Genomic DNA, 26648 nt, shown 5'->3' on the forward strand with positions numbered 1-26648 from the left:
CCACCTTAACAAAACAGACACGCTTCCTAAATAGGTACTCTGTTCGTTCAGTAGACATTTATGGATCACTGACCAGTCAAGGCTATGGCCTTGAGAAGCAAAAACCCTCAACTCTGTATTTCTGTGGATTGAATAGCCTTCCAGGCAGACTCCCAAGTTTGGTGTGCCCCATTACACCCAAATCCATGTGTCTGATTTCGTCTTTTCTCTTAGCAATTGATTTGATAAACAACCTACTTCAAGTGAAGATGAGAAAACGATACAGTGTGGACAAATCTCTTAGTCATCCCTGGCTGCAGGTAAAAAAAAATCTTTGGTGATCCTCATTTGAGCCATTCCTTGTAATTTGTCTTACCTAATGAAACTACTCTAAGACCAACAGATTCTCCTCATCTTAGAATACTGTTAAGTGTTCTTCAGTGATTAATTTGTACTGTGGCTGCCTCTCTGGAAATTGCAGTATATCACTGAAATGCAGAACTGATAGGTAATTAAACTCCCATGAACTGAAGCAGTGCTTTAGCTTTCTTATAGGACCGTATGTTTCATTTCGCCTTTTTGTAAGATAAGCATATTATTTTGTCAAATATATTTTACTTTTAAAACATCCACTAAAAGATTAATATTTGCACTGATGAGATCAGAAAGGCCATTTAAAACGTTTGGCTTAGTCCCCCAAAAGCTAGATTTGCCAAACAATACCCCCAAACTTCAGAGTAAAGAGAAGCTTCAAAACTATTTTAAAGGGAGTAGGGGTTAGAATTAACTTCACAACAAATGCAATCATAATTAGTCTCCATGATTATCAAATTATCCTGGTGATAGATTCTAAGTACTATCCCCTCTTTTGAGAACTAAGGTGTGGGTGTAAGGTCAGAGTATAGAACAGAATGTTTTAATGATTATTATTAACCATTTCAGAAGCCTCAGGCAATTTTTTTTTTAATCGTAGAAACTAGTTACTTTATTAGAGAGTCTAAATTTGAAAAAGCATTTAACATTGCTAATTTAAAATACTACAAATGGAACTTACTGTATAGCAAGTACTTGGCGTTGTCAATTTTGTGACTAGGATGCTAAGAAAAAAAAAGTTCACATTATTTTGTTTCCTTTATAGTGTGTAATCACTTCATTTTTCTTCTAGGACTATCAGACTTGGCTTGACCTTAGAGAATTTGAAACTCGCATCGGCGAACGTTACATTACACATGAAAGTGATGATGCCCGCTGGGAAGTACATGCATACACCCACAATCTTGTGTACCCAAAGCACTTCATTATGGCTCCCAATCCAGATGACATGGAGGAAGATCCTTAATTATCAGTGAGCCTGACTACAGTAAGGAAGGATTTCATTTTATGGACTGATACTCCTACTTTGCTACACGACTGTTGTTCTTTGTAGGTTGTCATCTGCAAGGGTGCAAAGACATGGGGAAATCTAATAAGGAATTGGTGATACCTGTCCTGTAGTTCATCGTGAGTAGGTGCAAGAGGGGAAACTGAGTAATAAATACAATGGAACCAAGATGAAGCTTTTCATAATTTTTATGGCATAAACAATGACTGGTTTTTTTGTATTTTTTCCTAATCCTTCACTTTAGTACTATAGTGGCATTTAATTTATCTTCCCTTTCCTATTCTTACATTATTTTTTAAAAAGGAGAAAAAGGAAAGCTTAGAGTCCAGCCATTGCATATCTTGATCAAATCATGTAAGTTTTAAGGTTGATTACTAACCAGGTTTGCATTTAATATATAACTGAGGAGGAGCCCCCAGCATGTGATATGCTTTGAGGGCTCTAAACATTTGTTTAACCAGAGGCACACGGGGTTTTTCCTAGGCACCTAGAAATGTTTCCTAGATGCTAGGCTGTTTTACCTTTTTTTGTTTTGTTTTTTTTTAAGGTCAGTCAAAATTCCAAAACCATGATCCCTAACCTTTGATGCTAAATTCTTAATAGGTTCTCTACAACATAAAAATTAAGTTGTCACCTTTTGTGAGTTTGTTGTAACAGCCTCTAAGATAGTTTTGAACAATTGGTGTCACGGGACCGGGAGGAAGGCCTGCTGGTCTCTCTCTTCCTCACTCAGCTCCTCCACTTGCTGTGTACTCCTGTTCCCACTGACACCACTGTAATGCCACAACTGGTTTCCAACATTCAATGGCTATATATCCAAACCTTAATTACACAATTTATCTTTATGGAGTTGAATACTTTGAGGAAGAAAATTACTAAAAGGCCAGTGCAGATCAGTTAATGCTACAGAGAAGAACAGCTAAGAGTGTATCCTTTTTTTTCTTCCCTTAGCTTACTGGAAAGCTTTCCGGTATCTAGAATGTTTTTAAATCATTTTAAGCAGGTTGGGGGAGTGGATGGGGTGAAGCATCAAACACCCATTTTATTCTTTCATTTGCTCTGCTGATACTGTAGCCCTACTTTTACAGTTTGTTTTTTTTTAACATGTTAGTACCAGCAGCCAGCTAAAGTTTTTCTACTCAGATAAAATGTTGTTTAAGAGGTTAGACTTTTTTTAAAGCTATGAAAAAGTTACTGTTTTCTCCTCCAAAAAAAGTTTAAGATCTGGGACCACCCACTTATTAAAAAAAAAAAAAAAAAAAAAAAAAAAACTAGTGGCTTTTTGTGTCTTCATTCCACAGTAATCACTGTAAACTTTTCTTATTCTCCCCAAAAAGAGCTAAAGATTTGGAGTCAGAAAATCCAGTATTAAGTCTTAGCTTCAATCTGTCTGAGCCTCAAGATCATCAGTCTATAAAATGAACATCATAATTCTGGCCTACACTATCCTCACAGTGTTGTTGTGAAGATGGGCTATGTATGAAGATACTCAGTCAATAAACTAAAAACTAAAGTGTTAACTGTCATTGCCCCACTGGATCTGAGGTAGCAAAGGAAAAGAATGTCCCTGTGTACAATCTAAGCCAGAGAGGGCCTTTGGGGGAGCCCTAAGCTACTGCCAAGTGAGTAGCCAACCTGCAGTCTCCTGTGTTCTGAGCTCTTCACAAATTTTTACCTACCCTCACAAAAGCCACAAAGTGAGTGCATTATGGACTTCATCTCACAGATAGGAAACTGAGGCACAGGAAGATTAGTAACCAGCTACTGAGGGTCACAGCATGTGAATGTGAACCCCGGCGGTGTGGCCCCAGCCCCTCTGACCCCTGCGAATCACTGTGCTGCATTGCCTATCCATAAACCTCTACAGGAAACAGTCTACAAGGTCTCTCAGTATTTCATTCCCCTATAGGAGTTTAAAACATGTAACCAAATTTTGCAAAACCTTTTAGAAATGTATTTTCTCTGTGATAAAGGAGGACTTCCCCAAATTTGTCCCAAGTAAATATGTTAATATCAATGTGCTAAAATGGAGTAATTTTGAATCCCTAGGCATCCTTTTGTGGTTTTACTGCATAAGGTGAAAATTAACTGGAATGATGTTTGCTCTACTTATATAATCAAACTTTACAAGCCATGAAACTAATTGCACTCTTTTTTTGTTTGTGTTGTTGAATGCCTAAGAAATTTTCTAAACAAAATTTGTAAAGGCACTGTCAGATATTTTGGAGTTGAGTCATTTACTCCAGATACTGTATAACCTGCATAGCCATTTTTGTCTTGAAGTTGTTTTTGTATAAGAAATAATTGTTAGAAACATTTGATAATGTACAAAGTAGTCTATAATGACACTGTTTAGTACATTTTTTATTTTTTTGTTACATCCCAATTTTTGTAAATATCCTCAAAGAAGCTTGATAATAAAATGTATTTCCATATCACCATACTTTTCCATGTGAAAACCTGAGCCTATCTCTAGTAGAGGTATCCAAAGAAAATTTTATTTGGTTTGTTATTTTCCCAGGCCTTGATAAAAGAACTATTTTGAAAATAGTGTTTGTAAATTGAATTAATGCTATATTTAAAACACTTTTTTTTTGACTACCTAAAATAAAAAACAATTCATTATTTCGATTTTATATGAAATTTGAGATAATTATCTGGAGGTCTTATTTCTTGGCATGAAAGTTTGGAATAATTATGACTACAAATTTTTCAGGAGCTACCATCAAATATTCAATTATTGTACCTGCTACAAGACTTACATAAGCCAGATGCCATTCAAAGTGAACTTTCTAGGTTTTAAGATACACAAGGAATTGCCTGATTCCTCCCATTAATTATAAAACCTTAAAATAATTGAGAGGTGCCAATGTTGGGGACTTTCACCGTCCAGAAATTCTCCAACTCTTTGAAAAAAGAAAACATGGAAAAAAAATAAGGGTGACTATAAATGGCCCAAGGCGAGGCAGCATATGAAAAATAAGCCCTCTATCTTCCTACTTTAGAGTGAGATACAGAATGCTGGTCCTGTTCTGAGTTAAAGCAAACAAGCAATAGAAAGCCAAGAGTTGACCACTCTGCCAGTAAACTTCCAATAGAGTTACGCTATAAGTTCAAAACATATGGCTGATATTCTTTTCCTTTAATTTCATTTTAAGCTTGTGTTGCCAATATAACAATTCTTCAGAAAGTCTATACTGGTATTAATATAAAATTCTGTGAACATGAGAACAGAACAAAAAACTGGACAGTTACCTGAAAATGACGGAGAATTAGCTCAAATCAAAAAATTATTCCTCCTATGTAGTCTACATTAACTCATATTTCAGGTACATGTTAGGTTTACTAGTTATTCTTTTAAGATTTTATTTTTGAAAGAACAGAGGTATAAGCAAGGGGAGAGGGAGAATCCGGAGTAGATGCTGCACTAAACACAGAGCCTGACATGGAGCTGGAGATCCCACAACTCCCAAAATCGTGACCTGAGCTAAAATCAAGAGTCAGACACTCCTCAGACTGAGCCACCCAGGCACCCCTAAATTTTTTTAATCTAATTGTTTTTCATTATAAGATTCACAGAAGCAGAGGGTAAAAAAATTACCACAAGGAACAAATCTCTACTCCTCCAACCCACTTCCACATTGGGATATTTAGTAGTGATTAATGGGCATCCTTTCCTTACTTTTTATATATAAGTAACTATCACAGAAAACAACCAGTCTACACTAATATATTAATTTCTATGAAATTACTTACAAGCATTTCTTTAAATGTAGCTTTTCCCCCAACAAAAATGGAATCATAACTATAAAACATTCTCCACTGTGCTTTTTTTACTTTCACAGTCTTAGAGTTGGTTCAGAACATACTGCTCTACCTCATTTTTTTTTTTAAATAATAAATGGATAGTTCTATTTAATCCATTCCCTGTGAAAGGCCAGTTAGGTTCTAGTTTTTGCTAAACTAATCAGTGTTCATGTTTACTTTTAAAAATAAAAATACAGCAACTAGACTTACTACTTAAAGGACACTCAGTTTCACAGTAACTTGTTTCATGAAGCTGAAAGCACACAACTGTGCCAGAAGCAGGAAACAACCTTAAAAGATCAATATTTAGTTGTACTGTATGAGGAGTTATTTTTATTGGCTATAAAGACATAAAATATTTATTTTACCTGTAATATATGAGACGTGTTCCCTTTATCTTAGTCAGACATAGGAGTAAAATGTCCACACAGGTCACCGCCAGGCAAGTTCACCAAACCCAGCTACAGGTGACACAGAGGGTTTTGACTGACATGTATTCATCGGATGGCTTCTACCATGAAGTCTCTGATGGGGTAGCAAGGCAAAAAAGTTAAATCTTTCTCCCATCTTCTTAGGATTCATTAACATATCATACCCCTGAAGTAACTGTTGCCTGGCTGGCTCATCTGATTTGTCTAAAAGAACCTGAAAAGAAAAAAATTTCTTAGTAAAAATAACCAGGAGGATTCCTAGTTACATGCAGCATTACTAATGGCCATTGGCTGCTCAATAAAGAGTGCTTCAGCTGGAATTTCTGATCACCTGCCTCAGAATCATGGGGTGCTTATTAAAACACAGACTGCTAAGAAGCAAACCTGTGGATTTGTATGTTTAACATTCCTAGGTGGTTTGATCTACACTGAAGGGTTAAGCTGTTTTCAGGACACTTCTGAAATTCATACCCATAAGCACAGTCCAGTTTTCTTAATCAATCTGAACACTATTCGAAGTCGGCCTCATGTGGAGTGTGGGGTGAGTCCGAAGCAGCCCCACCCCCAGAGCAGTCTGGTTGCACTACACCCTACACTTCTGGAAAGACTACCCAAAATGCGCTGAACGAGAAGAGCACTGAGGCCAGGTGAACTTACTATTTTACATGGTTTTTTTTTGAAATACTACAAAATTAGAATATTTAATGATCACAAAATAAATCATTACCTTCAGTCGGACATCAATGCCCATATTTTTTAAAAACGTCTGTTGTTTTATTGGCCCCAGAGAAGCTACTTGTCCCTCTGCCATTCTGCGCAGGTAACTGAAATCCACATCAGCTGTGAGATCTGCTGTTCCTGGGGCAGTCAGGACATCATGAAGCTTGTGGCCACAAAACCCCTTGAACATAATTTTTTAAATGATGAGTTTTTATCCCTTTATGGTTATCATTATCAAGATTAAAGACATGCTATCATTTGGCACATTTTACATAACTGAAAAAGAAAAACATAGCCTATGTGGTTTACAAACTCTTAATATGGTAGCACCTCTTCCTCAAATGAGATGCTATGTGGAAAATCCAATGGGAAGTACAGCACTGAGTGCCTTGAGATGCTACCTTTCACGTTTCATTACTGCCTGTGGTGATGAAGTAGAGATCCCATCAGAGGTCCCATCAGAACTGAGTGCTGATCACCAGACTCTAGATGGCATTTGACAAAGCATATCCATCAACCACATGCATCAGAATCTCCTGAGAACATCTTACTGCTCTTTGCCTAGGCCTAGTAAATCAGAATCCTGGAGGTAAGGCTAAGGAATCAGCATTTTAAAAAAACAAAACAAAACAAAACAAAACACACACTCCAGAGTTTTGTTTTTTGTTTTTGGTACAGTAAAATTCAAAATTGAGAACCACAGATCTAGAAAATGACTAACAGTATCTAGTTAAATGTATCTCAATTCAGGTATACAGAACAGAATTGAAAAGGATGCTTAGGAAAAATAAAAATATATCCAGAAAGGAAAAAAGATTGAAAATATGATAGGAAAAGTCTGATTATAGTAACTATATCAAACCTGCAAAGTAGTATTTACATTTTTTTTTAATGGAGGGAGAGAAATTCTTAAGAACTTGAAAATCTTCCCATTTGCATTATTTGGATGCTAAGTAGGATCTATGTAGAGCTAGGTTATGCAGCTTAAGGAAGAATGTACATGATTCACGCCCTGTTCCAAAGCCAGTCTGCACGATGAGATCCTACAGTTTGGGCAATTAAAATAATATGAATTAAAATTCATAACAAATAATGTAATATTACAAGGCTACACACCATAAAAACCAAAGGTAAAAATCTTCAATGAGCTGCAAACCTAACAACCTAGATCATACCAATTAACTTATGGTCAGTCATGCTCCTGAATCATACATACTCTGAAGGTATCGGTCTTCGTTCCATCATGACCATAGTCGGCAATCAGAGCAGCACCTCCAGTTAATGCAATGCGCTGAGAAAGCTCCTGAATAATAACGCCGGCCTCAGGACACACTTCCACGTGGTCTCTTATTTCATCACGCTAGTAAGAGAAGAGTTGAATCAAAATCCATCACTGAAAAGAATGGTTTCCTTAGGATTTTCCTACAATGAGGATTTCTTAGTTACACTAAAAATAAATTCCTTCCCTATCCATTATGTTGTCTACACTCAACCTTTCACAGGACATCCTTTTTATTATACACAACTCCCCAGTGCTGTGTTGCTGTCCACTAAGTTTATATTTTAATTCTAATCCTTTTTATTTTTTTTTAACAATTTTATTTGAGAGACTGAGAAAGTGGGAGAGGGAGAGGCAGGCAACCCCTGAACGGAGAGCCTGATGCAGGACTCAATTCCAGGACCCCAAGATCATGACTTGAGTAGAAGGCAGACACCTAACCAACTGAGCCACCCAGGGAAACCTCTAATCCCTTTTATAAAAAGGCATATGTTCTCCCAAACTCCTAGATGGCCAATTCATTATCATTTTGTTTATAGTGATATTACTCTCATAATCATATATTTCCCTGGGTTGAATGCACGGGGAAGGAGTTTTGTCTGCCTAGAATGGACACTCAACAATTTGTGCTGAAAGAACAAATGATATAAACCCAATATAATAGGGACGCCTTGGTGGCTCAGTGGTTGGGCCTCTGCCTTCAGCTCAGGGCATGATCCTGGAGTTCTGGGATCGAGTCTTGCATGGGGCTCCCAGCGGGGAGCCTGCTTCTTGCTCTGCCTATTCTCTGGCTCTCTCTCCATATCTGTCTCTCATGAATAAATAAAGTCTTTAAAAATAAGTAAATAAATAAATAAATAAATAAACCCAGTATAATAAAATAGACCCTAGTAAGCAAGTATATTATGATGCCTTCTGCTGGGGCAAAAAGTATTCCAGTGATACACCCTCTATTTAGAAACTTCAGCTTATAAACTTGTCAATGTACCTGAGGCCCTAATTTCCTAAGATGTTCAACTATTTACTGAAAGTGTCCTCAATATGTGCCTATTAATCTAAAAAGTGAAGTGACAATATTATAACTTGTCAACTTGACTAGTATATATGAAATTTCACTAATTTCTGAGAAAATAGTAAAAAACTCTTTTCATTATAAGAACATACAGTAACTTTTGCTCCTTCCTAACACCCCATTAAAAATGAAGTACTGGGGCACCTGGGTGGCTCACTCAGTTAGCTGGCCAACTCTTGGTTCCAAATTAGGTCACGATCTTGGGGTCCTGGGATCGAGCCCTGCGTCAGGCTCCTCACTCAGCAGAGAGTCTGCTTGAGGATTCCCTCTCTCCCTCTCCCTCTACTCCCTTTGCCCCACTCATGCTCTCTAAAATAAATCTTAAAAAAAAAAAAGAAAAACAATAGGGACACGTGGGTGCCTCAGTGGTTGAGTGTCTGCCTTTGGCTCGGGTGGTGATCCTGAGGTCCTGGGATTGAGTCCTACATCAGGCTCCCCATGGGAAGCCTGCTTCTCCCTCTGCCTATATATTTGCCTCTCTCTGTGTGTCTCTCATGAATAAATAAAACCTTAAAAAAAAAATAGAAGTACTAACCTGCCCTGATCTTGTCTAAAATGGCACAGAACTAATAGGTATGGAGTAACACACTTAGCTCTTGAGTCTCTGCTCTTCCTACTGCTTACTAGAAACAAACTTACAGAGTATTTCCTCATTATGTATATAATAGGCTTATTTTGAGGATTAAATCAAGCAATAAACTACTTAGTCCCCAATTCTATTAAATAAATTATTGTCGTTGAACTGTAAAACCTATGAGGTTAGCCAGTTTGGGCATAAGCTGACACACCTCAGCATACTGTGCTGACATTCTTACTATCTCAGACCACTCTTGAAGATGGTAGATTCTGTTACCATTTGCCCCATTAAAATGAGAGGGATTTTAAAAATTAAAAAAAAAAAAAGAGAGAGAGAGAGGGGGGGGGAAAGGGCAGCCTCGGTGACTCAGCGGTCTAGCGCCGCCTTCAGCCCAGGGTGTGATCCAACCTGGGATCGAGTGCCATGTTGGGCTCCCTGCATGGAGCCTGCTTCTCCCTCTGCCTCTGTGTGTGTGTCTCTCTGTCTCTCATGAATAAATAAATAAAATCTTAAAAAAAAAATGAGAGGGAAAAATCATCACTTCCCGTGTCATAAGTGACTACTACTAAAGTCACACTGAAAACAATCACATCTCCCAGGGCCAGGGGGTCAGCTCCTGGTAGCTATGAATTTGCTTCTCACTCAGGTAAAACTGGGTAGCCAGAATATGAAAAAATAGAATTGTTCATAAGCACTCAGGCTGTTATTTTAACTTATTTATGCTCTGCAAAAAACAACACGAAAACAAAAAAACTTAATTGATAGGCTTGTGTTTAAAAGCTCCTATACTTCTGAAGCAAGTAACTTCTGAGGAAGAAGTTCTTAGTTATGGTCCAGAAAGTAGATCTTTTTAAAAACAGGCAATCCATTCTGTTCAGATGACCCTTCATTGAATTATGTTCCTGTAGGTCTTACAGAGTTGTTATTTGGTTCCAGTAAGATTCTTGCAGGTAGAATGTTAAAACATAAGGAGCATGGGGATTTTGTATAATGAGAAGTAACGGGAAAAAAGTGAATTAGACTTTTACTGCTGTAATTAAAGCTTAGTAAAAAAAAATTTAAAAATAAAAATAACTTACAAGAAAATGAATGTTTTTCTTTTTGAGAGAGAGAGAGAATGTGGGGTGGGAGGCATGGAGGCAGAGGAGAGAGAATATCAAGGAAGCTCCATGCCCAGCACAGAGCCAGACACAGGGCTCAATCTCACAACCCTGAGATCATGACCTGAGCCAAAATCAAGAGTTGGACGCTTAAGCAACTGAGCCACCTAAAGAAGTTTCTGAAATCTGTAAAATGCCCTTTATCATTATAGTCAGTGTATATCTTACAAGAAGTGATCTTTTAAGAGAAATGAAGCATGTTTTACATAGTTGAGATATACTTTTTAAAAAGAGGATGGATTGCTCATCCAGAATGAAACTACACACACATATATATGCACATGCTCATATGTGTGTGTGTGTGTATATACACACACACACACTCACATGCTCTTAGAGTAAAATGTAGATTCTGAGAAAGGTTTCATGTATTTCACTTTTTTGTTAAAAGGCCAGTCTATCAACAAAGTCCCCAAATATATATATTTAGAAAAATAATGCCATGATTGAATTTCAGCAAGAATAATCTTATTTTACCTATTTACAACTAAAATATTTTTGTTTAGTTCAAAAACTATATTAAAGTTATATTTTTAGGTTATGAGACAAGGCTTTCATAACTACTTGAACTCTTAAAGTAAGAATGTTTTAATATAGGTAATAGACACTTTATTATTTTTTAAGATTTCATTTGAGAGAGGAGAGAACACAAGCAAAAGGAGGGGCCGAAGTAGAAGGAGAAACAGACTTTCTGCAGGGAGCTCAACTCCATCCCAAGACTCTGGGATCATATCCTGAGCCAAAGACAGATGCTTAACCAACTGAGCCATCCAGGCAACCTTAATACATGCAATACTCACTTTAGATGAAAAATTAGTTCAGCTTCCGTTTTTTCTTCATTATTACTTAAAGCTGCTAGGTTATTTAGGTGCAAAGATGATTTTTGTTTATCTAGAGGTACATATTTTGCTACATGGATATTTATGGTCTATAACAGTATTTACGTTAAACTTGATGCTGTAGTTATAAACTCCTAAAAATTAAAAAATAAATAAAACAGGCAATCTAAAGCCCAAACATTCCTGACAAGTATAGGATTTTTTGAATCCTTACACAACGACCCCAAGATAGAAAGGCTTTTATGATTATTCCTGAGGTCAATAGTAAGCAGCAGTAAATGTACCATTCTGGCAGTCTAGAATCAAACTTATTTAATCAAACTAATAAAAAAGTTGCTTTGAGAATTAAATGAGAAAATCCGGAGTAATATATACAAACTGCTGAATAAATAGTTGTTTTCACAGACCTTAAGCTCTTCTGGTCAGGCAGACAATACTAAGACCATGTCATAGGAAACTGAGGGAAAGGGAGAAGGTAAAGGACTTGCCTGAGTGAATGCTTACTAGCTTCCTTCTCACATTACATTCACATCATGCCGCCCAGAAATGATCCCAACCAGGCTCCTGACTCGAGATTCTCTGCACTTTCCACTATTAATAAAAAGCAACAAGGCAACTGGGTGGCTCAGTGGTGGAGCATCTGCCTTTGGCTCAGTCACGTTCCCTGGGTCCTGGGATCGAGTCCTGCACCAGGCTCCCCACGGGGAGTCTGCTTCTCCCTCTGCCTCTGTCTCTGCCTCTCTCTCTGTGTCTCTCATGAATAAATAAATAAAATCTTAAAAAAAAAAGAAGCACCTCACATGTTACGGCAACCCTTCCCTTGTCCCTGTCAAGGAACGCTATAACAGGAACTCAGAAGATTAGACTATCAAGATTTGGTTGGCAATAAACTAAGAAGAAACATCTTCCTACTTGTATGAAGACTTCTGCTGGCGTGACACAAGGCGCCAAAACAAACCGCAGCTTATCAGAAACTTGTGGATCAATATCAATGAATACTTCTCGCCATCCTTGTGGTGTTTTCTAAACACAAAATAATGCATAAAAAACAATTTTTACCAGTTTTTTTCTTAGAATTGGCTCTACTAAAAACAACTATTATTTTCTCCTACTACTACATATAAAACAGATGTCTAACATTTATTTACAGAGTCCTTTACCACTTAAAATTATTTAAAGGCAATACTTCATTTCCTTTGAACATTAAGAGGTGACTGGCAGACATCGACTACTGGTGTTGGTTAGATAAGAGGCGGAGCCACAGAAGATAAAATGACCAGCATGGCAAGTGCCCCCTTCAATGGAAAACAGGCTCCGAAGGATGAATCAGAAGCTTCTGCTAACAAATCAATACATGCTCTTGGCCCTAGAGATTACCAGTGCACATACATCACCACCAATCTTAACTCCGCTCACTTCAACTTTAATGAAGAAACATTTTAATCTCTGGATATTAACACTTTGCTAAAATGTAACCCTTGCTTGTACTATAGCCATTTACTGTCTTATATTGGCGTATGTCTTTACCCCTGGAGAAAAAAGCATTCTTCCTAGTTAACCTAAGAAAATGAAGGTTCCACTTAATAGTCCACTTTTGGACTATTTTCTTTTTTTTTTTTTGGACTATTTTCAATGATTTATATTTTTCAGAATTCCAAATAAAGTTAACTTCAAAAATAATCAATTACCATAAGTGTTTGCTTACAACATAAGGCCCTTTGTTACTCGATATAAACAGGACTTTATCTCATGTATACCTGAAACTTATGGACAGGAAGAACGTCAAAAAATTCATGTGCAAGATAAAAGCTGTACCCTATTTAAAAACAGAAGAAAAAACCTGTTTCAGCATTTTTAAGGTAATACTTCATTTTTTTGAACATTAACAAAAAGAAATGCCTAGGAACTTGTGGTGCTTCCACAACCATCACTACCGGAGAATCCCCCCACCTCATTTACTTCTTCACCTTACTCTGTAGAGCATACAAAAGAACAACTACTGCTGTCCTCATTTTCTACATATCAGGATCAGACAGCCAAAATATCTCAATTATCAATGTAAATTTTTATTCATCACTAGGCATGAAAGAAATGAGAACTCAAATTTGTTAGCTAAAAGAGGCTTTGAACGTTCTAAAATCATCTGAAACAGCTGAGCCCAGGACTGGCTGAGGTGGCCTGCCCAAGATCAGATAGCCACTTTAGGTGTGAGCAGGGATTCACCAACATAGGACTCTGGCCCGGGGCAGGGATTTTCCCTCCTCCCTAAAGATGAGCAAGAGCATTCAAAAGATGAAAGTTAAACTAAACCCACCTAAAGCTGCTTCCATCAGGCCCCACCACCTTGGGCTGCTTCAGCACTAGTACTACCTTAGGGATCCAGGAAAAACTAAAAAAACAGCAATCTACACTTTTTTATTTTGCAAAACCTCATGAAATTCATTGCTCCTTATTGTTAGTCGTGTTATTTTTAAACACAATGCTCTTTTAGAGAAAAGAATTCACTATTCCCAATGAGTGAGGGATCTGGGAGCACTAACTCAATCTATTAGAGTGCCCTGCATGGCTACGGTCATCTATTATTGCTGTGATGGGATGTGATCAAAACTATTTCATTACACAGAGTAAAATAATTACCTTTTGGAACATCATGCAGATCTCGGTACCATGAAATGGGAATCCCAGATTTCGTAACACCTTTCATATATACAGAGGATCCAGCATTTCGCTCCAGCGGGATCTTCTCTTCAGTCAGGGTTAATGCCTGAATCTCACTCAATTTTTCGCTCACCTCTACCATATGTATTGAAATGTCACAGTTTTTCAGCACAGATCCAAGCTGGCTGAACACCTAAAGACAAAAAGAAGGAAAAAGTGCGAAATATAATGTGTTAAGTAGATTTTGGGTTTTCTAACCATTTACTTCAATAATTCACTCCTGTCACACAAGCCACTTTCCAGCAGTCTATGAGAATCATAACCTAGGGTGCCTGGGTGGCTCAGCAGTTTGGTGCTTGCCTTTGGCCCAGAGCATGATCCTGGAGTCCCAGGATCAAGTCCCATGTCAAGCTCCCTGCATGGAGCCTGCTTCTCCCTCTGCCTGTGTCTCTGCCTCTCTCTGTGTCTCTCATTAATAAATAAATAAAATCTTAAAAAAAAGTAATCATAACCTATCTGTTATTAAACAGTGCCTACACGGGCAGCCTGGGTAGCTCAGTGGTTTGGCGCCGCCTTCAGCCCGGGGCATGGTCCTGGAAACTCGGGATCGAGTCCCACGTCGGGTTCCCTGCATGGGGCCTGCTTCTCCCTCTTTCTGTGTCTCTGCCCCTCTCTCTCTGTGTCTCTCATGAATAAATAAATAAATCTTTAAAAAACAAAAACAAAAATACTGTCTACATAAGAAATAAATAATACACAATTTTATTTGCTAACAATAAAAATTAGACTGATTAAAAAATGAAAATTAAAGATTTAGCATCTAATAAATAATCAGATTAGGGAATCTAAAAAGATAACAAGAAAATAAATTGTATATATAAATTTTAGAAAGCTGCTATGAAATAATCTCATCTTTGAGATGTTTAAACTGTATCTTCAAGAGATAAAATTTGAATGGCACTAAAATGGCACATTTTTAATTTTTTCTTAGCTACATGCATTTTTATAACTGTTGTAAACATGAAGAAAAAATGTTAATACTTTATCAATATTTTAATGCTAAAAATTCAATGCCAAAGCATAAAGTATGTCATTTTTCATCTGAATTTAGTTTTCATTGGTGATTTGATTCCTACTTTTGAGATCTAAATGTGTAGGTAAGAGCTGAGAATAAGGACAAGATGATTTTTCCAAGTTTCATTTTGAAATGAAATTACAAATAGGAAAAAACTTCCCAAAAGAAAAATCCTTCATGAATTATGTTCAAGAAATGAAAACAAGTCTATAAATATGTTTTTGTCTATTTTCTTAACATTCCTTTAAATTCTTTGGCTATTTAAGGTTGTTAGGACTTGATCTGGGAAAGTATCCTTTATACATTTTAAGAGCTGTGGGCTTGATTTTTAAAGTACTGAAACAAGACAGTATCATTTGAGAACTGTATTAGATATTTTATATTCATATGACTTTGCCAATTCAAAGAGCTATAAAATAGAGCCCTGGAAACCTAAACCAGTGGTTGGTTTCTTTACTCCCCAAATAGGATATAATGAGGATTATTTGCCTGATGTTATAAATTTTTTAAAAGCCTTTGACTCCTAATTTCAAGCAAAAATCATACAGCATCAAAACATTTAAATGTATACTGAATATGTGTCTTGTTTTTTTTACACTGAATTGCCAGATACACACGAGTTAAACTAAAAAAAGACTAACAGATTCCAGAACGGTGTAACTATGAAAGCTTAACAAATACAAACACTTATCCTGTACAATATTCCTCCTTTTCAATGTTTATAAAATATTAGGTAGAATGGTAGAAAGAATAATACATGGAAAAATATTGACTATCTGTGACAAAAGAAAGTGACCTGACCCTTCCTTTGAAGCCCCCATGTCCTCCCTTAGCATTAGAGGTCATCAAGGTTCTCTATCTGAAGCTTAGCATTCCCTGCTTTTTCTTTATAACTGTTACTGAACACGTTTGTATCACCAAACACGTATTGTTTAATGTTGACTATTTGGGGATTTTATATAATTCAATCATATAATTCAATCATATGATACGAATTCTTGTACAAATTGCTATTTTCATTCAACAAGACATTGAGTTCCATCTGAATATTGTGCATTCTGCTGTGATTTCATCCATTTGCACAATCCTTGGCATTCACTGTATGACTGTAATACACTTATTTTTAGGACTTCATTTGTTTCTTTGAGAGAGAGCATTGTGTACAAACATGGTGTGAGGGTGGAGAGGGAGAAGCACTCATTCCTCACTGAGCAGAGAGCCTGACTCAGGCCTCAATCCTAGGACCCTGAGATCATGACCTGAGTCCAAGGCAGACATTTAACCAACTGAGCCACCCAGGTGCCCCAACTCTACTACAATTTATTGATCTATTTTCCCACTGATAGTCGTTTGGGTGGTTTCCAGTTTTTTTGCCATTTAATTTTTTTTTTTAAGATTTTATTTATTTATTCATGGGAGGCACAGAGAGACAGAGGCAGAGACACAGGCAGAGGGAGAAGCAGGCTCCATACAGGGAGCCCGACATGGGACTCAATCCCGAGTCCTCAGGATCACACCCTGGGGCCGAAGGCCACGTTAAACCGCTGCGTCACCGGGGCTGCCCCTTTTGTTTTCTTTTTTTTCTTTTTTTAATTTTTTTTGCCATTCTAAACAAAGCAGCTGTCTTCTTGTCCTTGTATCCTGGTACATATATGCACTAGCTCCCATAGGGCATACACCTAGTAGTAAAACCACTAAGAATTTTGAGGTTTGCAGATGATGCCCAATAAGCACTTCTCAAAGTGCTTGTACCAAATTACACTCATACAAACAGTATATGAGAGTCCTTACTGCTCCACATCTCCCCATCCTCACCAACCCTTGGTGCTGCCACACCTTCTCGTTTTTGTGGGTACAATGGTATCCCACTGTAATTTTAACTTTCATTTCCCTGACTCCCAATTGGTCTGAGCATCTTTTTGTTTTTCCTGGCCACATGGATTTCCTTTTCCATGATGTCCTGTTCACACCTTTAGCCTGATTTTTCTGTCACAATCTTAATGGAAAGGAATTCTTTATGTATTCTAACTACCAGTTCTTTAATTAGTTATATCTGTTGCAAATAACTCCTCCCACTTTGTGGCTTGTCTTATCCCTCTCTTTACAGTGTCTTTGAAGAAGAGAAGCTCCCAATTTCCTTAAAGAACAAAAAATTCTTTTTTTTTTTTTTTTTTTTTTAATTTATGATAGTCACAGAGAGAGAGAGAGGCAGAGACACAGGCAGAGGGAGAAGCAGGCTCCGTGCCGGGAGCCCGACGTGGGATTTGATCCTGGGTCTCCAGGATCACGCCCTGGGCCAAAGGCAGGCGCTAAACCGCTGCGCCACCCAGGGATCCCCAAGAACAAAAAATTCTTTAATGCAGTTGCAATTATCCTTCTATTCATCTTTTCCTTTATGGCTTCTGCTTTTTATATAATTATAATTTTATATAAATTATAATTTTCATATAATTCAAAACTCTTTACCCAGAAGACACACATATTCTCCCATAATGTCTTCTAAAGGTTTTAAACTTTCACCTTTCACATTCGTCTCCACCCTCATTTTTTGAATTACAGACGACAGTAAGTTACGATTTATTATGTCATTCTGATGTTGGAACTTGGCTGAGAAACAGGAGGTGAAGAAGGCAAGACTGAAAGCCAGGAAACAAGTTTGCAAACAAGTCAAAAGAACAAAGATTCAGGTAAGTACACAAGGCTCTAAAGAATTTCTTTTATTACCTACCCTCAAAATATCTCCCGCGAGGGTACCCTTGCCTGGGCCCAGTTCCACCAGTTGGAAAGCTGCATTTTTTCCAGTGGCCATCCATTCGCTAATGAACCATATACCTAGCAGCTGTGACAAGGAAAAAACTACACTGAAGTATCATAAAGTATAAAAGTATCCTGCAATCTGAAACTCCACATAAATGCATACTTTATGCCAGGAAGCAAAATGTTTGCAAACAACCACATGTATATTAGTTAATATGTACATATATGTATGCCCATCTAGAAGCTCCACAGAGACTACATTACAAAAGATACCACTTGGAAAGCTTAGTAACAGGAGAAAACAGGTAAAAGGCAGTCTGCCCTGGAAGAGGTCTCATAACACAGGTCTCATAATTACAGGAAGGTACCAGTCTTTGAAAGCAAATAAACACATGAAATAAGATTATGCTGTATTTTTCATATTCATATGATTTCAATAATTCTACTTTCTTTTGTACACTATTTCCTATATCTAAATATATCAAGGGGGTTGGAAATGTAGAAATCAATGAACTAGAATTCCTGAGAAGAATTCAAAATTTCTTTACAGGGGGACTTTTGCTGTAACTATGGTGCAATCGTGGGTAGGGGCTTTCGAATGTGCTTCTCTCCACTAACTCCTTAGTGTCTTGCATCTTTTCTCTCTTTCTTCACTTATCTCTCTCTTGTCACTTATCTTTCTCTCTCTCTCTCTCCTATTGTTCTCTATTCCTTCAGCATATAGGTGATTAAAAATGAAAACTAAAAAAAAATCCAAAGAAAAGAAAATTTGATGAATCACAAAAACAAAGCTATAAAATGCTATATTATTATGGAAGAATACAACTTGATCTGCTTTGAATGCTTGTTGATATTCATTTCTTTTACAGGTTTTTTTTTAATTTTTTTTTTTTCTTTTACAGTTTACATTGGATATTACCTCCCCAAAGATCTGACTTATTTCCGGTGAAGTGATAAAATCTCCTTTTTCTCCAAGCATGTCACGTTGCACATAATATCCCTGAGTAAAAAGAGAAAGTAGAGAAAACAAATTAACTTTCAAATACACTTTTTAAACCCCTCCAAAATCTTCTATGATGTATACAATGACATAAACATTTGGTAAGAAAGTTCTCTCCTCTAAATAAATAAGATAAACACAGTAACTTAACTTAAACTTTACAAAGTGTCAGTCATGTTGCAGAATGGGTGAAAACATGACAATTACTTGACCATAAAGGCAAAAGCTACACCATGTCCACCTTCACATCTAACACCCTCCCCACACACTTCCCATCCCTGCTCCCACAAACCATTAGAATAAGACCCTGCTTGCCCCTCCCCTTCAGCCTCTTCTCCCAAATTCTCACTGTTTCAACTTAGCCCTGCCTACTGGTGATGTTGTTGCTTGACCTGGTTGCTTATTATGTGGGAGCTCTCACTTTGTGAGAATTCATCAAGCTATGTACCTGTGATTTATGCATTTTTCTATATGAATGTTTATATCTCCATAAAAAGTTCTGAGTTGTTTCTTTTTTGTTTTTTAATTAGCTCTGCTTGTCCATACATCCATGCCATAACAAATGGTCTCCTTTTCCCCCTCTCATTTCTCCCTGGCAATCTCATCCTCAATAAAACTGAATCTGCCCAAACACCACCTCCCCTAACCTCCCCCCACCACCCCAGCCCTCCAATCTCTGACTAAATGCAGTGCCTCCCTTTACATGTTTATTTATTTATATGTCTGTATTCCTCACCTAGAGGCATAGTTATTTGGGACAGAGGACTATCATATTTACCCCCCCCCCTTTTTTTTTAAAGATTTATTGGATCACAACCCTAGCTGAAGGCAGGCATCCAACCGCTGAGCCACCCAGGTGTCCCTTTATTTACCCAAGTTTTAGCATACCAAGTCTTAGCATACGTCTAAAGGTCAAGATATATTCAGTAGTTCTTTGTTAAAAAAAATTCCCTACGCTCTTCAAGTCCCTTCTTCCACCACCTTACTCTTAGGTAACATGGGCTCCTGCACATATAGGAAGTAAAGAATGGTATAAAATAGGATTTACTTCCTGACCCCATCTGGCCTCCATCTGTTCCCATGCATTCCTCAGAACTCAAGATGAAATCGCTTTATCTTCCGCTCTTATCCAAACCCAATCCTGCCACCTGTGCTCTGGATCATCACCTCTCCTCTTGGCTTTCATGGGCCAGGATCTTGTTATCCCCTCCTTCTCTGACAACTTTCAAAAAACTTTCAAATAAACTTTTTATGGAATCTGCCCAAACACTACCTCCCCTAACCTCCCCCCACAACCCCACTCCTCCAATCTCAGACTAAATGAGATTTAGAGATTTCTGCTCTCTCAGCAGCAGAAATATACTTGAATCATTCCCATTTTTAAAAAATTGTTTTCACTTCATACAGCATCCCCTCTGTTATTTTTCTCTTTCCCTTCATAAGTGAGCATTTCAGAGGTGTTTTTATGGCACATTATGAACCACTCTGGTAGCCTGATGAAGACTATGGATCCCTTCATATAATGTTTTTAAATGAAGAATTTAAAACACACAGGATTGCAAAAAGGTAAGTAAACCAAAAAATAAAGAAATACTCATCCAATATTTAAAAAATAAATTTATGATATAGTAACAATATGCATCTTTATAAGGGTATTAATAAACAAAGCCAAGCCTAAGGTCTAATAAGTAACAAAGTTTTGAAGTACAGAAGAGTACAATGAATGGTATTTTGAGATATCTACGATCACTGTTGGGATATGACAATGTCAATGATTTCCACTGATTGTGCTCAATCACTGATATTAGTGATGCCACTGGTTATTTCCTATGTTCATAATAAGAGAAATGCTAGATTTCAGTTAGAAGCTAATGAGGGAAATGCATGTTAAAACCATAAGATATTGGGATCCCTGGGTGGTGCAGCGGTTTAGCGCCTGCCTTTGGCCCAGGGCGAGATCCTAGAGACCCGGGATCGAATCCCACGTCGGGCTCCCGGTACATGGAGCCTGCTTCTCCCTCTCCCTCTGCCTGTATCTCTGCCTCTCTCTCTCTCTCTCTCTGTATCATAAATAAATAAGAAAAAAGACTTTAAAAAGAAAAAAAAAAAACCCATGAGATATCACCTTATGCCTATTAGAAAGGCCACGATAAAAACACAAGAGATAACAATTGTTGGTGTAGAACCTCTTCTACACAAGGCCATTACTTTCAAGACCAGAAGATGTAGCTGATTTACCTAATAGATACAAACAGAAATTAAAATGAGGGGACAGAGGACTATGTCCCAAATGAAAGATAAAGACAAAATCACAGAAAAAAGCACTAAATGAAACTGAAATAAGCAATATGCCTGATAAAGAGTTCAAAGTAATGGTCATAAAGCTACTCCTCAGACTTGAGAAAAGAGTGAATGAATGCAAAGAGAATTTCACAAAGAGCCAGAAAATATTCAAAAGAACTAGTCAGAGCTGAAGAATATAATAACTAAAATGAAAAATACACTAAAGGGAATCAACAGATTAGAAGATGCAGACAGATTAGCAATCTGAAAGGGTAATTGGAACCAAAGAAGCTGAACAGTAAAAACAAAAGAAGAATTTAAAAAAGGAGAGTAAATTAAAGGACCTTTGCAACATCTTCAAGCATAAGTGCATTCACATTATTAGGGATCCCAGAAGGCTAAGAGAGAAGGGGAGGCAAAAAAATGATTTAAAAAAGTAAGAGGGGGATCCCTGGCTGGCTCAGCGGTTTAGTGCCTGCCTTTGGCCCAGGGCGTGGTCCTGGAGCCCTGGGATCAAGTCCCACATTGGGCTCCCTGCATGGAGCCTGCTTCTCCTTCTGCCTGTGTCTCTGCCTCTCTTTCTATGTCTCTCATGAATAAAAAATAAAATCTTAACAACAACAAAAAAAGTAATAGTTGAAAACTTCCCTAATCTGGGGAACAAAGTAGACATCCAGATCCAGGAAGCACAGAGAACCTCTAACAAGACAAACCAATGGGCAGCCTGGGTGGCTCAGTGGTTTAGTGCCACCCTCAGCCCAGGGTGTGATCCTGGAGACCCAGAATCGAGTCCCACGTTGGGCTCCCTGCATGGAGCCTGCTTCTCCCTGTGCCTATGTCTCTCCCTCTCTCTCTCTCTCTCTCTCTGTGTCTCTCATGAATATATAAAATCTTAAAAAAAAAAAAAAAAAGACAAACCCAGGAAGGTTCACAAGACGCAAAATAATTAAAATGGCAAAAAGTAATGATAAAGAGACAATTTTAAAAGGAACAAGAGAAAACAGTTACATACAAGGGAAGTCCCATACGGTTATAAGCTGATTTTTCAGCAGAAACGTTGCAGGCCAGAAAGGAGTGGTGATAAAGCATTGATATTAAAAGCACTGAAAGAAAAAAAACTCAACCAAGAATATTCTACCCAAGCAAGATTATTATTCAGAATACAAAACAAGTTGAAGGAATTCAGGAAACTATGAAAGGAAAATACTTCACAGCAAAACCAAACATATAGGGAAAATAACAGATTCATTACTTACAAAGATAGGACGGAGGTTAAAACACAAAAGGAGCAAAATCAATTATATGTTCAAAAAAATCAGTCAAAGGGTACACAAAATAAAGATGTAAATATGACATCATATACATAAAATGTGGAGGAGGGAGTAAAAATTCAGTGCTTTTAGAATGTGCTAAAACTTAAGCCACCATTAACTTAATATAAGCTGCTATACACATAGGATGTTATATATGAACACAATGGTAACCACAAATCAAAACCTGTAATAGGTAAGAGTTTGAGCATAATGCTAAGGAATGTCATCAAAGCACAAGGAGAGAGCAAAAGAAGAAAGGAACAGAGAATAACTACAAAAACAAACAGATGATGAACAAAATGGCAATAAGTATATATATGTATCAGTAATTACTGTAAGTGGAGTGTTCCAATCAAAAAATGTAGGGTGAATGGATTAAAAAAAACAAGACTTTTGTATATGCTACATACAAAAGATTCACTTCAGACCTAAAGTGAGGAAATCAAGAAGATATTCCATGCAAATGGGAACAGGCAAAAAAAAAAAAAAGAAAGAGTAGCAATCCTTTTATCAAACAAAACAGACTTTAAAACAAAGACTGCAGCAAAAATCAAAGGCCACTACATAATGAAAAAGGGATCAATTCAATAAAAGGATATGACAATTGTAAGAATATATGCACCCAACACAGGAGCATCTAAAGCTCCTGGGAATATAAAGCAAATATTAACAGACAGAAGGAAAAACAGTAATATAATAACAGTAAGATATTTTAACGCCCCACTCTTACACCAATGAATAGATGATCCAAATGGAAATTCAACAAGGAAACAATGGCTTCAAAAGACATATTGGGGGCAGCCCGGGTGGCTCGGCGGTTTAGTGCTGCCTTCAGTCCAGGACGTGACCCCAGAGACCCAGGATCGAGTCCCACGTCAGGCTCCCTGCATGAAGCCTGCTTCTCCCTCTGCCTCTCTCTCTGTGTCTCATGAATAAATAAAAATTTTAAAAAATCTTTATTTATTTTTTTATGATAGTCACAGAGAGAGAGAGAGAGAGGCAGAGACACAGGCAGAGGGAGAAGCAGGCTCCATGCTCTGGGAGCCCGACGTGGGACTCGATCCCGGGTCTCCAGGATCGCTCCCTGGGCCAAAGGCAGGCGCTAAACCGCTGCGCCACCCAGGGATCCCCCTAAAAATCTTTAAAAACAAAAAAGAATACTATATTGGGGAGCCTGGGTGGCTCAGTCAGTTAAGCATCCAACTCTTGATTTTAATGATCTCAGGGTCATGAGACTGAGCCCCATGTCGAGCTCCACACTGGACATGGAGCCTGCTTATAAGATTCTCCTCTCTGCCCCACTCTCCTCCACTGCTCTCATACTGTACACACTGTACCCATGCCTTCTTAAAAAAATAAATAAAAAAGGCAGAGGAACTAAATAGATATTTTTCCAAAGATATTCAGATGCCCAACAGACACATGAAAAGATGCTCAACATCACTAATCACCAGGGAAATGCAAATCAAAACAACAGTATCACCTCACACCAGTCAAAATGATTAATATAAATAACACGTACTGACAAGGATGTGGAGAGAAGGACACCTTTATTTATTGTTCATGGTTATATAAATGGTACAACAACTATGAAAAACAGTATGTAAGTTTCTCAAAAATTTAAATAGAACTACCCTATGGTCTGGTAATTCCACCACTGGATATTTACCCAAAGAAAATAAAAACGCCAATTCATAAAGATACATGCAACCCTATGTTTACTTCAGCATTACTTACAAGAGCCAAGATATAGAATCAACTTAAGTGTCCAGCAATACACAGGTGGATAAAGATGTGGTATACACACACATACATACACACACACACACACACACACACACAATGGAGTATTACTCCTAAAATCTTACCATTTATGACAACATGGATAAACCTAAAGGCTATTATGCTAAGTGAAATAAGTCAGATGGACTAAAATACCATATGATTCACTTACATGTGTAATGTGAAAAAACAAAACAAACAAAAACCAGACTTTTAAATACAGAGAACAACTTTTTGCTAAAGGGGAGAGGGATAGGGGGGCAGGTAGGCAAAACAAGTAACGGGATTTTAAGAAGAACAAACTTCCAGTTACAAAATAAATAAGTCACAGAGATGAAAAGTACAGCATAGGAATCACAGTCAAAAAAAAAGGAATCAGTCAGTAATATCGTAATAATATTGTATGGTGTGAGACGGTGACTACAACTTAACTGTGGTGAGCCCTGAGTAATGTACATAATTGTCAAATCACTATGTTGTACACCTGAAACTATGTCAACTACACTTCAGTAATTTTTTTTAAAATGAGGGAAAAAATCATGGAATATTATTCAAGCATAAGAAAAGGAAATCTAAAAAAAAAAAAAAAAGAAATCTACCATTTGTGACAACATGGATGAACCTTTAAGGCCTTATGCTATGTGAAATAAGAGAAAGACAAATACTCTAGGATTCACTTATGTGTGAAATCTTAAAAAAAAAAAAAACACCTCATAGAAAAAGAGATCAGACTTTTATTTACCAGACGTGGAGGGTAGAGGGAGAATTGGAGGAAGCTGGGCAAAAGGTACAAACTTCCAGTTATATAATAACTAGTATAGATGTGATGTACAACAGGATGACTACAGCTAACACAGCTGTATGATATACATAAAAAGTTAAGAAAGTGGGCTGCCTGGGTGGCTCAGCGGTTGAGCATCTGCCTTTGACCCGGGGCGTGATTCCAGAGTTCTGGGATGGAGTGCCGCATCCGGCTCCCTTCAAGGAGCCTGCCTATGTCTCTTCCTTCTCTCTGTGTCTCTCGTGAATAAATAAATAACACTTAAAAAAAAAAAAGTTAAAGTAAATCATAAGAGCTCTCATCACAAGAAAATGTTTTCCCTTTTTCTTTCTATTGTACCTATATGAAAAGATGGATGTTAACTGAACCCACTGTGGTAATCATCTCACAACATATGCAAATCAAACCATCATGCCCTAAGCCTTAAACAGTGATGTATGTCAATCCTTCTTTAATAAAAATGGCGGAGGGAAAAAAAAGAAGTTAATGCAAATAAAGGTGTAATTTTTCTTCCCATCAAAGTTTACAGCCCCCTGCTCTCTAGTTAAGGATTCCCTAGGTTAAGAAACCCTACTCTCAAACGGTAGCTACATTTGTGGTAAATATAGCCTAAGGTATAGTTGTCAAAACCACTATGTTGCACAACTGAAACCAATGTAACACTGTATCACTATATTTCAATTTTTTTAAAGGTTAAACTAAATAAATAAATAAATAAATAAATAAATAAATAAATAAATAAATAAATAAATAAAATAGAAATTAAGGCTGATTTTAAAAGAAAAAAAAAAAGCCTCTAAATTGAAGAGTTCTTGAAGGCTTAATCCTGGGTAACCTTCTCCTCTCTAAATATACTCTCCCTGATTCCTTGGGTTTAAACACCATCTATATACTGATGATGAACAAATTTCTGCTTTCTGCATTCCCTTTCCCCTGAGAAATGACCCCAACATCTACCATCAGTCCAGGTAGGTAAGACACCCTGGTCCTCATCTCCTAGATTCAATCGGCTGCCCTGCCTCCTAAACACCTCTGGATTTGTTCTCCACCGACCTGATCGATCCCTAATCACCTGACAGAAACTGATCCACCTCTGGGTCCTCCGGGGAAGGCACCGCACTGCCGGCGCGGAGGACCCCCGGGCGGGCCTGGTCCTCCGGCTCCCCGACCCGTACCTTGGCGGGGTTGGTCAAGACCTCCTTCATGTACTCAGCCACAGTGATGGGGCCAGTTGCCTTGATTTTATACACAAGATGCCGCAGCATCGGCGTCACTTGGTTTTCTGCCGGCTCTCTCCCAGAGCTGAAGCATTGCCCGCTCCAAAGACAAGGAATGACTACAATTAAAAACAGTTAAATGGGACGATGAACAAAAAAATCTTAGTATTTGCAAGTGCAAGCAGCCTGAGTGCCTTCGAGGCGGCTGTGTTGCTCTTCACCTCGCCCGCAGCACGGACAGCGGCCTCCGGACCGCAGCACGCCCCGGGGCCGGCAGCAGGCAGGCAGTGCCCGCGGCCACACGGCCATTCCGGGCCTGAGGCTGGACGTCTGCAGCCCGGAGCGCCTCAGGAGCCCCCGACTGAGGAAGGCGCCCCAGGTCTCTGCCCCCCGCAAGCGGAGCCCGGGCGCGGCGAACGCTTACCCTTGCGAGCCGCCGCGCACAGCCGCCCCGAGCCGCCCCTCACGAGGACGCTCATGCCGTACTCCGCACGCCGCAGAACGCTGCCCCAGGGTGGGGAGCGAAGCCATTTCCGG

At 38.1% G+C, this 26648-nt stretch overlaps 2 protein-coding genes across 4 annotated transcripts in view; one reads left to right on the forward strand and one right to left on the reverse strand.

Annotated features, from left to right (window-relative positions):
• The window catches only part of PRKD3 (protein kinase D3), an 89160-nt gene extending 84576 nt beyond the window's left edge, over window positions 1–4584 (forward strand). For both annotated transcript variants that reach the window (XM_072770509.1, XM_072770510.1), the window contains 2 exons: window positions 214–299; window positions 1145–4584. In XM_072770509.1, the coding sequence (XP_072626610.1) occupies window positions 214–299; window positions 1145–1318 (260 nt within the window). In that variant the 3' untranslated portion in view covers window positions 1319–4584. The remainder of the gene's footprint in view (window positions 1–213; window positions 300–1144) is intronic.
• NDUFAF7 (NADH:ubiquinone oxidoreductase complex assembly factor 7) lies at window positions 3704–26641 on the reverse strand. Of its 2 annotated transcripts, none has more exons than XM_072770521.1 (9): window positions 26536–26641; window positions 18655–18735; window positions 17707–17817; window positions 13883–14096; window positions 13003–13061; window positions 12158–12268; window positions 7535–7678; window positions 6326–6499; window positions 3704–5812 (listed from the first exon to the last, which is right to left on the reverse strand). In XM_072770521.1, the coding sequence occupies exons 2-9, from the start codon at window positions 18712–18714 to the stop codon at window positions 5600–5602; spliced, it is 1086 nt and encodes a 361-aa protein (XP_072626622.1). In that variant the 5' UTR covers window positions 18715–18735; window positions 26536–26641; the 3' UTR covers window positions 3704–5599. The 2 variants fall into 2 exon arrangements, with proteins under 2 accessions (XP_072626622.1, XP_072626621.1); XM_072770520.1 differs by lacking the exon at window positions 26536–26641 and adding an exon at window positions 25967–26095 and having other exon boundaries at window positions 5536–5812.
• Window positions 26642–26648: the final 7 nt, after the last annotated feature.

The sequence above is a fragment of the Canis lupus genome, chromosome 12, assembly GCF_048164855.1.
Source record: "Canis lupus baileyi chromosome 12, mCanLup2.hap1, whole genome shotgun sequence".
NCBI classification, from domain to species: Eukaryota; Metazoa; Chordata; class Mammalia; order Carnivora; family Canidae; genus Canis; species Canis lupus.